Source organism: Xenopus tropicalis, chromosome 6 (assembly GCF_000004195.4).
Source record: "Xenopus tropicalis strain Nigerian chromosome 6, UCB_Xtro_10.0, whole genome shotgun sequence".
NCBI lineage: Eukaryota > Metazoa > Chordata > Amphibia > Anura > Pipidae > Xenopus > Xenopus tropicalis.
The window spans coordinates 33,547,083-33,561,080 of record NC_030682.2 but is presented as its reverse complement, the minus strand read 5'-3'; the positions used below and the strand labels follow the sequence as shown (position 1 = coordinate 33,561,080).

Sequence of the window (13,998 nt, the reverse complement as noted above, 5' to 3'; positions counted from 1 at the left end):
GTATTGTACAGTTTTATTGGCCCATCTTTAGAACTTTATAAGCAACACACTGCAGGTTATATGGAATTTACCCTATGGATTCCAGATTACTTTATAAAATATGCTTTTCAATTTGATTTAAAGGAGAACTAAACCCTACAGATGAATATGACAAGAAATGCCATATATTATATACAGGTATGGGACCTGTTATCCAGAATGCTCAGAACCTGGGGTTTTCCGGATAGGTTTCTTTCCGTAATTTGAATCTCCATATTTAAGTCTGCAAAAAATAATTAAGTAATTCTACTTTAATTGCTTGGGGTTATAGGAAATAAGTGGTCATAAGTGGTATAAATCACTGCTATTGTAGTCGTTTGCATTGCTGCTTTGAAGTTGTTTGGGTCCTAGGATCAATTCCAGCCAGTGTACTATCTCCAAGTACCTGTGCCAGTTGTACTACTCTGGTTTCCTCCCACGCTCTAAAAACTTACAAGGCAAGGTAATTTTCTCCTTATAAAACTGACGTTATTGTATGAATGTCTTGGATTGATTGTAAGCTCCAATGACGAATGCGAGTGTAATCTATGTACAGTGCTACAACATATGCCCATTATATATAAGCTAAGGATAATAAGCATGGGCATGGTATATGTAGCTGGAAAAAAGATGTTAGGTTGAAAAGCTCACAGATCCATAATTAACCCTTTAAGTGCCAGCAGAGTTTCACATTTCGGTTCCCCCCCCCCCGTGCCAGACGTTTTGTAAACATTCTGTGCTCTCTCATTTTAGGGGCATTTACTTGGGGGGGGGAGAGTTTAGTTTAGGTAGGAAAACTATATATTGTTTTTTTCAGGAGAACCTGAACTTTCCAAATCTGAGCTGAGCTTTTGTGTATTTCCACTTCTGGAACAAGATTTAGAGCGCTAAATACAAAAAAAGAAAAATTAGTATTTTGCATGATATAGGGATTTATACCAGAAACATATATTTTATTTTATGAACAAAAATTCAACTGATTTGGAAAGCCTCATGTCTGCCGAACTTGCCAATACCTAATATGTAGAGATTTCTGACTTTTATAGATCACAAACTCCCAGCGGTAAATTACCAAATTTTCAAAGCATTACAGCAGAATACGGCATACTTTAGATTCCTAAGCCAAAAATCCTGGAACATTATGTTTAAGGTATGCCTGCAGCTTGAGATAAACTCTTTATTTGCCTTTCCTTCTCCTTTAAAAGTACACATTCTGCCGAAGCCAAAATGGGTAATCACTAAAATCCATTGGGTGCCATTGAATCTACAATCAGGGCTGAATCGCCAGATGGGGGTAGAATTTCTATTGTTTCTACCTCCATATCTGACGATTGAGCCCTGAATGTCAGTGGAGAATGGGAACTGTTTGGCTTTTGATCATCTGAACTGGAGAAATATGGGGAGACTTAAGGACACTATTGAGACAACTGAAGGTATGCCTGCAGCTTGAGATGAACCCTTTATTAGCCTTTCCTTCTCCTTTAAAAGTACACATTCTGCCGTATCCAAAATGGGTAATCACTAAAATTCATAAAAATCACTAAAATCAATGTTTTGGGTTTTTTTTTTTTTTTCGCCTAGTGAAATCTGCTGTCAGAATCACTGTTATCTACGCATAACTGAGAATGCAATAAAATGACTAAAAATGCACCAAAATAACATACAAAAGGCATTGCACAGTGCAGTTGGCAAATACGCAATGGCAATAAAACATTTTTTTCAGGCAAAAAAATATCCACAAAATTGTGTAAGTGTGTGTGTCCACATGACAACATGTGTGTTTTGCGTGTACTTTTATCTACAGAACATAGAATCTACATTCTGTGGCACTTGATTTGAGTTATGTGGCACTTAAAGGGTTAAATATTAAAATAATTGGAAAACTTTGTGAGACAGATTTATTATACATTAATAATTGTTTAGTAGATTTTTTTTTTTTTATAATGGTGAGGGCACCCAATAATTATGTCTAACTTTGTATCTTTTGTCTGTTTCTACACCTGTGCTATTCTGGCACGCTTGCTTGATGGACATCCAAAGGGAATTAGGATAATGACAAAACAATAAAAGGCGTGCTCAGAATGGCATGTAAACACAGCACGAGCAGCGACAATTTTAATAGTCATTAATGACCATTCAGATACAACATTTGATTGTATTATTGAGAAAGGTAGCAATAAAATGAATACTGTTAGTGTTTAAGGTCACGGTTATTGTTTTTAATTCATGTGTCTGTGCTATTCCTAGGCTTGTGTAACATGAGAGAGTAAATAGTATTTACTCATAGCTGACTAGATTATGCATAGCCAGCACTTTATATTGGTAACTGTTAAGCACAGTTCTATTCATTCCTCTTGTATCTTTAATGGGCATATTTATTTATTCCAGGTCTTGTTGACATCAGTTTTGTGAACAAGGAACAAGTTGGTGGTTAAGATGATTTTGTATGTTCTCTGCCTACAGGAAATCCAGCTGGAGCATGCAAGACAAGCATTTGTGCAACGTGATACAGACCATACTGGCACCGTCAATGCAATGGACTTCAGAGATATCATGGTTACCATTAGGCCACACGTTTTGACCCCATTTGTAGAACAGAGCTTAGTAGCTGTAAGTTATTTGAATCTTATATATAAATATTATACAGTATTGATCTTTAAGACCATTTAATAGTGGTTATATTTTTTAACAGCTACACTGGATATAAAGTCTACACACCCCTGCAAAATGGCAGGATTTTGTTTAATTAAAAATAAATAAATAAATCCTTTCTTCAGGTCTCTCAGGCTTTCATTTGGAAAAGGAAAATCACTTACTGAGGGGTATGCCAAAATGTTAGGCACCCCCGCCCCCCCAAGTGATTGTAATCGCTTACCTTATATCCCGGGTTGGTGCTTCTGTTAGGAGAAAACCGCACCAGCCCAGGGTAGCTGCGAACAGGCGATCCTCTTCCTCTTGTCTTCTTTTTTCGCAATCCCAGGGCCGACACGCATAGAAGAGTAGAAAAGCGGTTTTCTTCTAACAGGAGCACCAGCCCAGGGTCTAAGGCAAGCAATTACAATCACTGGGGGTGATTTGGTGAAGCCATTTTGCTAACTTTACAGTTATTTTTGCCATAAGCTTGCCTCTGTACTTAGCGTTGCTGTGCAGTTTATCATACACTGTGTTCCTGTGTTCTAAAGGTTTCCCTTATTTTATTCCTGTTCCCACTCCAGTGCTCTTCCATGTGTCTGTCCTCTCAACCCTTAAGCTAGCCATACTATTCGGTGCGTGTATGGCGGCTGCAAGAGGCGACCGATATTGCAAAAGGCTGTGGAAAACGGTCATCTTGTCAATCGGCCAGGTTTAAAGATTTTGATCAGGTGCCATTGAAGGCGCCCAAGCAAAATCTACATTCAGGGCTGAATCGCCAGATGGGGGTAGAATTTCTATTGTTTCTGCCTCCATATCTGATGATTCAGTCCTAAATGTCAGAGGAGGGTGGGAACGATGTTGCACGAAACATCCGAATTGCTAGGTGTATGGCCATCTTTATTCAAGGGGGGGAATTAAGTCTTTCATTGTCTGCAAAGAGCTGTTCTTATCTGGGTATGATGGGTTTTGCTACCCTTTTTTAACATTTAGCATAATGTAATAGTGTTCAGGAATACTTTGTATGCATGTTTAGTAGTTAGCTGGAATATGCTTGACATTGGAGAACTGCTTAGGATATTGGGCATTACAACTAGAAAATCCTTGAATTCCTTCCTTTGCATTCCCTATAGCAAGGATGTCCAACCTGCAATCTACAGCTGTTGCACTGTGACTCCCAGCATCAGCAGCCTTCAGATGGACATGCTGCAGGTTTGCCATCGCTGTGCATTATAGACCATCACACACTGGCAATTTCTTAGTTGACATGTAGCAAAACACTCAGCATTGCCCCTTCATTGACATGATTGCTAATCACCTGGTCTCTGACAGTAAACTCAACAGTTATCTTTTCCATTTTAAATTGCTGACCCAAGAGAGCCTCAATTTATCTGGTTTTGTGGATATTTGCTCTTATTTCTAGAACAAATAATGGGTTAAAGGAGGTGCAACTTTAAAAACAAAAAAAACCCTTTGTTTACTAGCATTGCATTGAAAATTCCGTTGCGAATGACTTTACATAACTGCGTATTTTAAAGATTACACAGTGATATGTTTCTTGATTGGTAACATGATAGGAGCGTGCTAATGGTATTGATACAGTATGTCAGCCCTGTGAATGGCGCTGGCTGTGATATTGCAGTCCAACATGTGTGTTTGTTTAGGCTCTTGGAGTCCTAGCCTGTGAATGCTGGGCATGGTTAGTCTCAGCTCCTCACAGGAAAAAAGCTTTCATAGACTTTATTAGCAAGAAAAAAGTATTTTTCTTGACAGTTCCCATCAGTGTCTTAATAAATCTCATTGTGTAGTGTTGCAGGAAAAACAGTTCCTTTCCAAGTGTCTCACAAGCTGTCTTTTCCCCTCTTCCATTTCCATCCTGTATTAAAGGCTGCTGGAGGTACCATATCGCATCAAGTCAGCTTTTCGTACTTTAATGCCTTTAATTCTCTTCTGAACAACATGGAGCTTATCAGAAAGATCTACAGTACCCTGGCTGGCAATAAAAAAGATTTGGAAGTCACCAAAGGTTGGCCATTGCGTTCTTGTTAAAACCACTGTATTTTTCCCCCTGTCAATTCATTTTATGTGATCTAAATATTGTTCTCTGACCCTTCCTGTCAGAAAAGTATCACCATGTCCTTCATCTGACCAAACACTCTTCCATTCCTATGTCTGTCTTCCATTGCTTTCCATGTGTCTGCAGACCAAAGGACTTCTGTTGTCTTTCTAAAAAACAGTGTCATCTTGGGAAGAGTCAGAAAGATTGACTGTAGTTATTGACTTATAAAGTGCTCTTGTCATTTTGCTGTGCATCAAAAAAACAAAGAGGAGGCCCACTTTGTTCCAGTGCTGCAATCAATATGCCTTATTTATGACAATTATTTCATAGAGAGGTTTGCTTCATCAACATGCCTATGCAGTCCTTGCCCAGTGGAATTTTCAATCAGATTTTTGGTCAGATATATCAGTCTGGAGGGCTCAGTATATGGTCCAGTAAGCTGTTTCGGTCTGGAGGGACTAAAGCTGCCCATGCATTATAGGATTTGCTTTTCTGGCAAAGTTGCCAATTATTCCCCCAATATGCCTGCCAAAGGTGTGGGATATCGGGCTAAGCTAAACATTTGGCTCCAGGACCAAATGATCAGATCAGAACAACTAGTATAGAGGCCATTAAAGAGAGGACCACATCAGCAAACTGATGCTGTCCTGAATCCAGTGAAAATCAAACATGCTCCATCAGCCAAATCAGCAGCTTAAATCTGAGTGTATGGCCACCTTATGTTGGCAGCTGTTATTGGCCCATTAATGGCCACCTTTACACTGGAGCAACCAATCGGTAATTAGTTTTGATCAGGCTACTGAAAAATGAGAGCAAGATGTGACTGTTGTATGTTTACTGCACCAGCAATTGAGATTGCTGCTTCTTATGTGTACAGAGCCGTCCTTCTTTCCTTTATTCATATATTTCTGTTTAACTACCATACTGCTGGTTTCACTAGAAGAAATTTTAGAAATTCTCCTACATTCCCCCGTTTTTGACCAGTAGGCTTTGGCAAGTAGTAGCCCTGCTTCTTCAGTGCAGGACAAAAAAATGTGCCCTTGCTCTTTACTTTCTAAGGGAAATTTACTATTAACACTAGTTATAGATAGAGTGTTGTTTTCCAGGGTTTGCTGTCAATAGACAGGTGATGGCATGAAGCCTTATGCCTTGCCAGCTAGTCGCTTCAGTGCCCAGTGTAGTATCATTATTGATGCCTGAAATGCCTACATTATGAGAGTTGTTAGAACCTTGGAAGCTCCCTCAGACAGGTCTGGAGATTGTGAAAGAAATGTGAAGCCAGGAGCTGGGTGAAGAACGAGTGCGTGGATTCTTTTTACTGGGCCTGATTCCAAATTGGCAGTCTGTGAGCATGTCCTTCAGGCCTGGTTAAGGAATTCACTGTACTTTTCTTGGCAGTTCACTGAGTTAGCCTACAAGCTTGGAACATGATGTTATCGCTCTTTTCTTCACCACATTTCCAGTTTTCTGTTTTGAACTAAAAACACTTTGGGGAGTTTTCATTAAAGAACCTTTCCCAAAGTGAAGACATCACGCGTAAATCACTACCATTGAAAGACGACTCCAACAGAATCTGCATCAAAATGCATAAGTTTCTAATCACCGCTCTTACAGCTCTTCCTGTGGGTGTGACACTGGGGCTTGATATGGTCATACTTTTCAACGGGCTTGTGAATGTTGTGGTCTCTTAGATGTTGCTGAACTTCAGATTTTAGCACCTATTTTCAGCCTTCAGATCTCACTGGGATGCTGTCAGGTCCTTATTTAGGGTCTGTTGTATGACCATTGAACTGCTAATCCCTACATTGACCTAAAATGAAGACAAATGGAATGATACTGGGCACAGCTTTATAGATTACAAAAATCTGATCACTGTCTAAAACATTGATTTTAAATTGTTTACAAAATATTACATATAAAATACATTGAAGACTGGATCCTTTAGTCTACCCTTCCAAAGCAACTTCCTACAGACAGATCGGTAGTGGTAATAGTTCACATAAACTATAACTATAGATCTATTAAATCAGTTCAGTTTGGGAAGATTCTCTGAAAGGTTGGGGTCTTTAACAGGATCATCATCATTTATTTATCTAACACCTGCAAGTTACCCAGAGCTTTACAAACAGAGGTCTTACAATAATTAAACATAGGTTGCAAAATAAAAATGATATGAGGTCCTGCTCACAAGAGCTTACAATCTAAGGGATTATCTTGCTATTGTGAGGTTTGGGCCAGAAATGATCAGTGACTGGTCAGAAAACCACAAGTAGATTTTGATGGACAAATAAGATGTATCTTCATGTGTATATGACCATTGTATGGATAACCCCCTGTGACATATGTGACCATTATTGGAGTCTTTAATGTATTGCAGCTGCTGAATTCAGACTTTGGGTTTGAAGTTTGAACTCCATACTGAAGGATCGCAATTTTAAAATAACCCCAGCATTTAGGATAATTTTAAAGCAACCCTCGTTACTTAGTTCACTTTTTTTATATTTTCTTTGCAGAGGAGTTTGTCTTGGCGGCTCAAAGATTTGGTCAAGTTACACCCATGGAAGTTGACATACTGTTCCAATTAGCAGATTTGTATGAGCCAAGAGGGTAAGACATGACAGAAGTTCTTATTGGAAGAAAATATTAACTATTCGTCTCTCTTGCCGCCACAGGTGGCTTTTTTTTTATTTTTTAATTGTTGTTTTAAAAGAAACATATGGCATATTTCTCTCTTGTACAGACGTATGACTTTGGCAGATATTGAAAGAATAGCACCTCTTGAAGAGGGAGCCTTGCCGTACAACCTGGCAGAAGCTCAAAGACAGGTAACATTATCCCTTTGTTCCAGTTATTTTTTATTCTAGGAGAACATTTCACTGTATTCAGGGGTATCATGAGGACCCGCTCATAACAGCATCAGAAATTATTTTTGGGTCTCAACCTTCACGTTAGAATCTCTGATAGATAATCTATCTACAACATGGAAAGGCCTCTAGCTTTTAGTCAATTTAGTAGATGTTATGGACTGATTAATTCTTATGCAGCACGAGGACCAGATTATATAAGACTGATTGTCATACTATGAAGTCTGTGAAACCCTAGAACAAATTGGGGGCCATAAAAATCGTCTGCTAGGCCATGACCAGCCCCTGGCCTCCAGTTGGACAGCCCTGGTCTAGAGCATTTGAGTCTTTAGTCCATACCCAGGGCAATAGGATCTATAATGCAGTAGGAAACTGGCTTAGTTCTCTGGATCCATATTCCCTTTCCTCTCCTGAGATTGATTTTTTTGACAAATGCTAATATTAGGTTGACATTTCTTCAGTAGTGGCCTCCAGTGTTCTGCAGAATATTTTTGATTTTGCCACAGACTGTCTTTAAATTTGTTTTTTAAAAATAGGTGCAATGGAGTCCATGAAGCTAATACATCATAAGGTTTGTCCAGTGGCTAGGGGTGATGCATACAGTGCAGTGATAAAGCACTACTGTTCTGCATTGTGTGATAACTGCTTTATTGTATGGCATAGTTACTGCTGGAGCTTATTTATGAGTGTATTATGGCAGCATGTTCTGCTTTCTCAGTCTGCCCGCTTGATGTATATGTCATGTGAAAGCTAAAACATGGCCTGCTTAGTTTATGCGAAAATAATTCTGGGGAACAAAAAAACAAATAGTGCTCCTTTAATATTCCTTTACAAGTAATTAAAGCATGTCTCCTAGGCTTGGCCATGCTGACCATTCTTTCTAGTTCCACTTTATCAGATATAACTTTTGAAACCTATACCACAGGGGCTAAGCAAGTCAGTCACATGACAGATTTTGGTCCTTGTTTCTTGTTGTTTTGAACATTTAGCAAAGCTGATAACATTACATCTTAGGAGAACTTCAGCCAGGCTTGCACTGTCAGTCTGTGGAATATGGCAAATCCCATTGGGGCAGCTGAAAGATGCCATAGACAGTTACTATTAATTGGGCTGGTGGGGAGCTATTAAAGCCTCTGTGCATTGAATTGTCAGGGCCTATTTTGTAAACCAGTACAGACCCAAATGCAACAATCAGGCCTAACCCCCCATTTGTAATAAAAGGCAGTAAGTTTGCTCCTGGGAACACTTTTTTTTATTAAATAACCCCTATTGTCTGATTAAAGTCACCTATTATAGTGAATGTGAGTTTGATCTGAATGGTTCTCCCTAAGATGACCGCAGAAAAAAGAATGTTTTTGGAGCATTTGCTGCTTCATCAAACTTGATTGGATTTACACATTCAGTATAAATGCCAAAGAAAAGCTTGGGGTCATACAGTTAATTTTCTGTGCAATTTCACAACTGCTAATTATAATCGTCTATTTAATTTTTCTTATATGTCAACAAGCTATTTTTAGAATTCTATAAAACTTATAAGTTTGTGATCAGCAGCTCCATGTATCATCTGCCAGGTGGAGTAATATATCATCAGCAAGGAACCCTTTTTTCTGACTCCAATGCTGTATTTGCTTTATTTGGGTCCCTTCCATGGAATGAAGTCTAGATCCTATATGTTGCATTTTCCATGCATTTACATTTGTATTGCTTATATTCAGGGTCATGGTGCAAAAAATACTAAGGGATGTATGCAGTTCAACACATTCCACTGTACCCCGTGGGGTCTTTCCTCCTCAGATGTATGTTAAACATCTCAGTGCCCATCTCTTGACAGGTTCTACATTCATTTTAGGATGCATGATGATCTTAAGCAAAAATAGCAGAATCAGCAGTTCCCCAGCTATCCATATCACTGGGCGCTAACTTGAGAATTGTATATGCTTACTTAGTTGTTTATGTAAAAATACTAGTTTGCTTATATTTTGTTTTCTCTTTAAGAATCAAGGCACAGGTGAAGTGCAACGTACCATCCTTGTACAAGTGGCTGAGTCCGCCTATAGGTTTGCCCTTGGTTCCATAGCAGGAGGTTAGTCATGGTTGAACATATCTGTTTTATTTTCATCACTTCCCTGTTCTTCTTCTGAGCTCGCTTGTACAAAGCTCCGTTTGTCTGTCCCAGCAAGAGGGTTTCTCCACGGGTCGGTGAGATGCCTGTATTTGTACAGCTTCCATTGTCCTTTATGGGTAGCTGTGGGTTATGGCTTGCACGGCTCAAATCAAGATTTATAAAGTTAATAAGAGGATAGAAACTTACTGATCTAGTTTAATAACATTTTTGACAAGGCTTTAATGTAACCTCATTAAGTTTATGAAAAGTAAGCAACCAATGGAACGTGTGTAGTTATCATGATTGGGGCTTCAAACAATTTAGTAAACTAATGTATTTCTCTTTTTTTTCCCTTAACCCTTTTTGAAGCTGTGGGAGCGACTGCTGTTTATCCTATCGACTTGGTGAAAACACGAATGCAAAATCAGCGTTCAACAGGGTCGTTTGTAGGAGAACTCATGTACAAGAACAGCTTTGATTGCTTTAAGAAGGTGCTGCGCTATGAAGGCTTCTTTGGCCTTTACCGAGGTCAGTCATCTAATCCTAGGCAATATTTTGCCTTTTGGCTCCATATTCTATTCACCCATACATACAAATCTATAGCTGACTGACACACAAAACAATGTTCTGTGTTGTAGAATGGCAAGTTTTCAATTGGTCTTTATTTTTTTATTTTATATAGGTTTTAAATTATGCTTTTCCTTCTTCTGACTCTTTCCAATTTTCATATAGGGAGGGACACAGACCACTGGGATCTAAAAACTATTCTTATTGTTACTTTTTATTACTTATTTTTCTGTTCAGGGCCTCTCCTTCAAACTACTGCCTAGTTGCTAGGGTAATGTAGACACGAACGACTAGATAGCAACCAATTGCATATTGGCTTAGAATATCACTCTTTACATCAGTGATCCCCAACCAGTGGCTTGCAAGCAACATGTTGCTCACTAGTCCCTTGGATGTTGCTCCCAGTGGCCCCAAAGCAGGTGCTTTATTTTTTTAATTCCTGGCTTTTGGGCAAGTTTTGGTTGCACAAAACCAGTTGTACTGCCGAACAGAGCCTCCTGTAGGCTGCCAGTCCACATAGGGGCTGCCAAATCACCAATTAGAGCCCCTATTTGTAACCCCAGGAACATTTTTCACGCTTGTGTTGCTGTTCAACTCTTTTTACCTGTCTCACAGGTAAACAAAGTTTGGTGATCCCTGGCCTACATCATACTAAAAGTAAATTTTAACGTTGAATGACTCCTATTACTATACTGAAACCAGTACTGAAATAGCATAAGGGAAAACAGACAAAAGGTTTAAATGAAAAAAAAATGTAGAAATTGTATAATTCAATAAGCTGAAGAACTCGCAGATGTGAAAGGGAACAGAAGGGTTATATTTTTATGTTATTCAGCAGGCAGATTTATGTTGTTCCACACTATCCAATCCCTGGAAGGCTTAGGCTTTCAGAATCCACATTCCTTGCCAGTGTGCCCTTGTTAGGAAAATGATGGGATTTCCTCTGCTGAATATTACACTTTCTTGTTTCCGGAGTTTAAAAAAAAATGCAAGAAATGCATTGGTTCTGTTATATACCTGTTTTTGAATCAGCTATGATTCTGAAAGGTTTTTGAAATGTTGTTTGCCTTTGAATATTTGTCACGGTACAAACAGTGGAAATAAAGCGGAATATCTGCAAATGAACATTTCTGTGTCTGTGGGACACACTAAAATATGTGCGGTGAATCTGGGAGGTAATATATTCAGTTAGACCTGTCCCACTGTCAGGAAGGTCAGCAGAGCATTACTGCTGTGTGTGGTTCAGTCTCACAGCACTAAAGGGATTAACACCTCCAGCACATTGACTCCTGTTGAGCGACTCACACACATGGACTCTACTATTCCTGGCTTGGCTGATTCCACAGGGGTTTCTGAGGAACCTGCATTTAAAATCGGGTGGTCTGGGAAGTTTTTCCTTTCTGTCTGTTAAAGCTTGTGGGCTCTATGCATTTACCCTTTCTGCATATCTGTTTGGCCACCTTATCTTCCACATTATTTGATTCTTAATATTAACCCTCTATATGGAAAGGTCAGCTATCCTGTTGATTTGCCCAGTGATATATGGTTAATATGAGGTGGGGAATTTGGCAGGAAAGTAATCACAAGGTTTTTTCTGTGATATTCCATCAAAAGGTAGGCTCATTTATAAATGCAAGCACAGGTACAGTGTGCTATAATTCATGCAAAACAGTGCACCTTGAAGCTATTTATAAAAGTACCCAAATGCTGGCGAGCTCCAAAGCACCCGTTCAGCCTGCTCTGATGAATTGCAAACACAGACACTAGGGAACCCCGGGAGTACCACCAGACTGGCAATAATTCCAGGGTCCCTTAAGCAGGTTGCCTCTAGGAACACCACATACTTGTGCAAACACATCAGACACTAATAGTTACGACACCACGAGTGTCACGCTGACAGTAAGGCTATCCCCACTATGAATAGTTGTTTGCCGTGCTAATTGGCAGCATTTGTTTCACAGTGATCCATGCCATTAAAACCATATATCCGTTTAGAAATGCCAATTACCTATGTTAGGGAAGGAAAGCATGACTGGGTGGATTTAAGGATTTTGTGGGTTGGGCTGTTAGCAGTTTAGGGGCTTATCTTCTATAATTTTCAAATGTTATTACAACGATGTTCCAAAAACACCCCTAATATAGATACTCATTTGCACTGCACTGAAAGCAGATGCTTGGTATATTCTATGTGATGTATGGAAAGAACAGGAATGGGTGTAGCGCTCTAACTTTTAGCCCCATGATGTCACTTGATGAACGCACAGCATGTGCCTGACATTTAGCCAACCAGCGAGGATGGTGGGATTTTATGGCCAGGGCCTCCGCTTAATGCCAATTACCGGGTGGCACAGGGCCAGCAACCATTCTACTACATTTCTTTTTTTTTTAAACAAATATTTTAACCATACTTAGCAGCTGACAAATGCAAGATGTATTGAATCCTTTTACAGTAGATATTTTTTAACCCTTGTCTCGTCGACTTGCTGGACCAAAGCTGATGGCGTCTGCTTGATAAACAATATAACTATTGGTACATACACCATTCTGTAATCTTTAGCATGGTAATGTATAAAATTCCCTTGGTAGTGTAATACAGTGATGGGAACTGTAATCCTCAAACCCATCAGTTTAATCCCTTAATATAAGGAACATTGTTATAGTCATAACTCCGTTGGGATTCCATGCCAATATAGGGTATATTGTTTTATGCCTGGGTAGTAATTCCACAACAATCAGACTACTGCACAGTGCCATGTAACACTAACTGGATTTCTATGTAATAAAAAGCAAATATCTTTATTGGCTGTTATGGGTTACTGCTTATAGTCAATCTTAGTGCCTTTTATTACATATGGAGGTGTTTATTTGCTGCCAGAGGATCCTGGGGTTTTCTGGATAAGGGGTTTTCTGTAATTTAGAATGCCATACCTTACGTCTACTAAAAAAAATAATTTAATAAAGAAACCCAATAGGATTCATTTTCCTCCAATACGGATTCATTATATCTTAACTGGCATAAAGTACTAGGTACTGTTTTATTATTACAAAGAATAAGGAAATCATTTTTAAAAGTTTGTGCAGTTTGATTAAAATGGAGTCTATGGGAGATTACCATCCCATAATTCAGAGCTTTCTGGATAATGGCTTTCCGGGGGTGGGGGGGTTGGGAAGAATGTGACATTTTCAAACCAGTGAGGTATGTATGTTATTCACATGTAAAGAGTTTCTTTGCAATATGTTAATGCTGTTTATATGTAGAATGATTCTTCCTCCTTTTAACTCCGTGCCCAGAAGCAGCTGTAACTGGGGATGCACTAAAATTTGTCAAGACAGTAATTGTGTTTTTCTTGTAGGTCTCTTACCTCAGCTGCTGGGAGTAGCTCCAGAAAAAGCTATTAAGCTAACCGTAAGTAAGCCTGGTATAAATATTTAGCGAAATAAATTACATGACATGCAAATCACTTTCTAGTATATACCACAGGCAGTTTCTTTTCAAGTGTTCCATGTATCAACGGGAGCCTGGGACCCTGTAGCCATGGCTGTGCCAAATGATTGTCAGGGATTCTGGGAATTGTAGTTCAAAAACAGCTACAAAAGTGTTTATTTCCCATGTTTTGTACGTCACCAAATCTTTTAAATCAGAATGAAAAAAACCTAATTATACCATAAGAAATCTTCTGGTCCTCAAGCTTAACTTTTCTGGCCTGATTTTATGATGGTACTCCTGTATAGTATGCCTGTTCTGTGCCTGCATT

The 13,998-nt window shown here is 39.0% G+C and overlaps 1 protein-coding gene across 3 annotated transcripts in view; it reads left to right on the top strand.

Annotated features, from left to right (window-relative positions):
• slc25a13 (solute carrier family 25 member 13) overlaps positions 1 to 13,998 on the top strand; it is a 70,805-nt gene that overhangs the window by 27,053 nt on the left and 29,754 nt on the right. For all 3 annotated transcript variants that reach the window (XM_012964183.3, NM_001114497.1, XM_031903169.1), the window contains 7 exon segments: positions 2,482 to 2,628; positions 4,537 to 4,675; positions 7,222 to 7,315; positions 7,449 to 7,533; positions 9,568 to 9,655; positions 10,046 to 10,204; positions 13,597 to 13,649. In XM_012964183.3, coding sequence (XP_012819637.1) covers positions 2,482 to 2,628; positions 4,537 to 4,675; positions 7,222 to 7,315; positions 7,449 to 7,533; positions 9,568 to 9,655; positions 10,046 to 10,204; positions 13,597 to 13,649 — 765 coding nt within the window.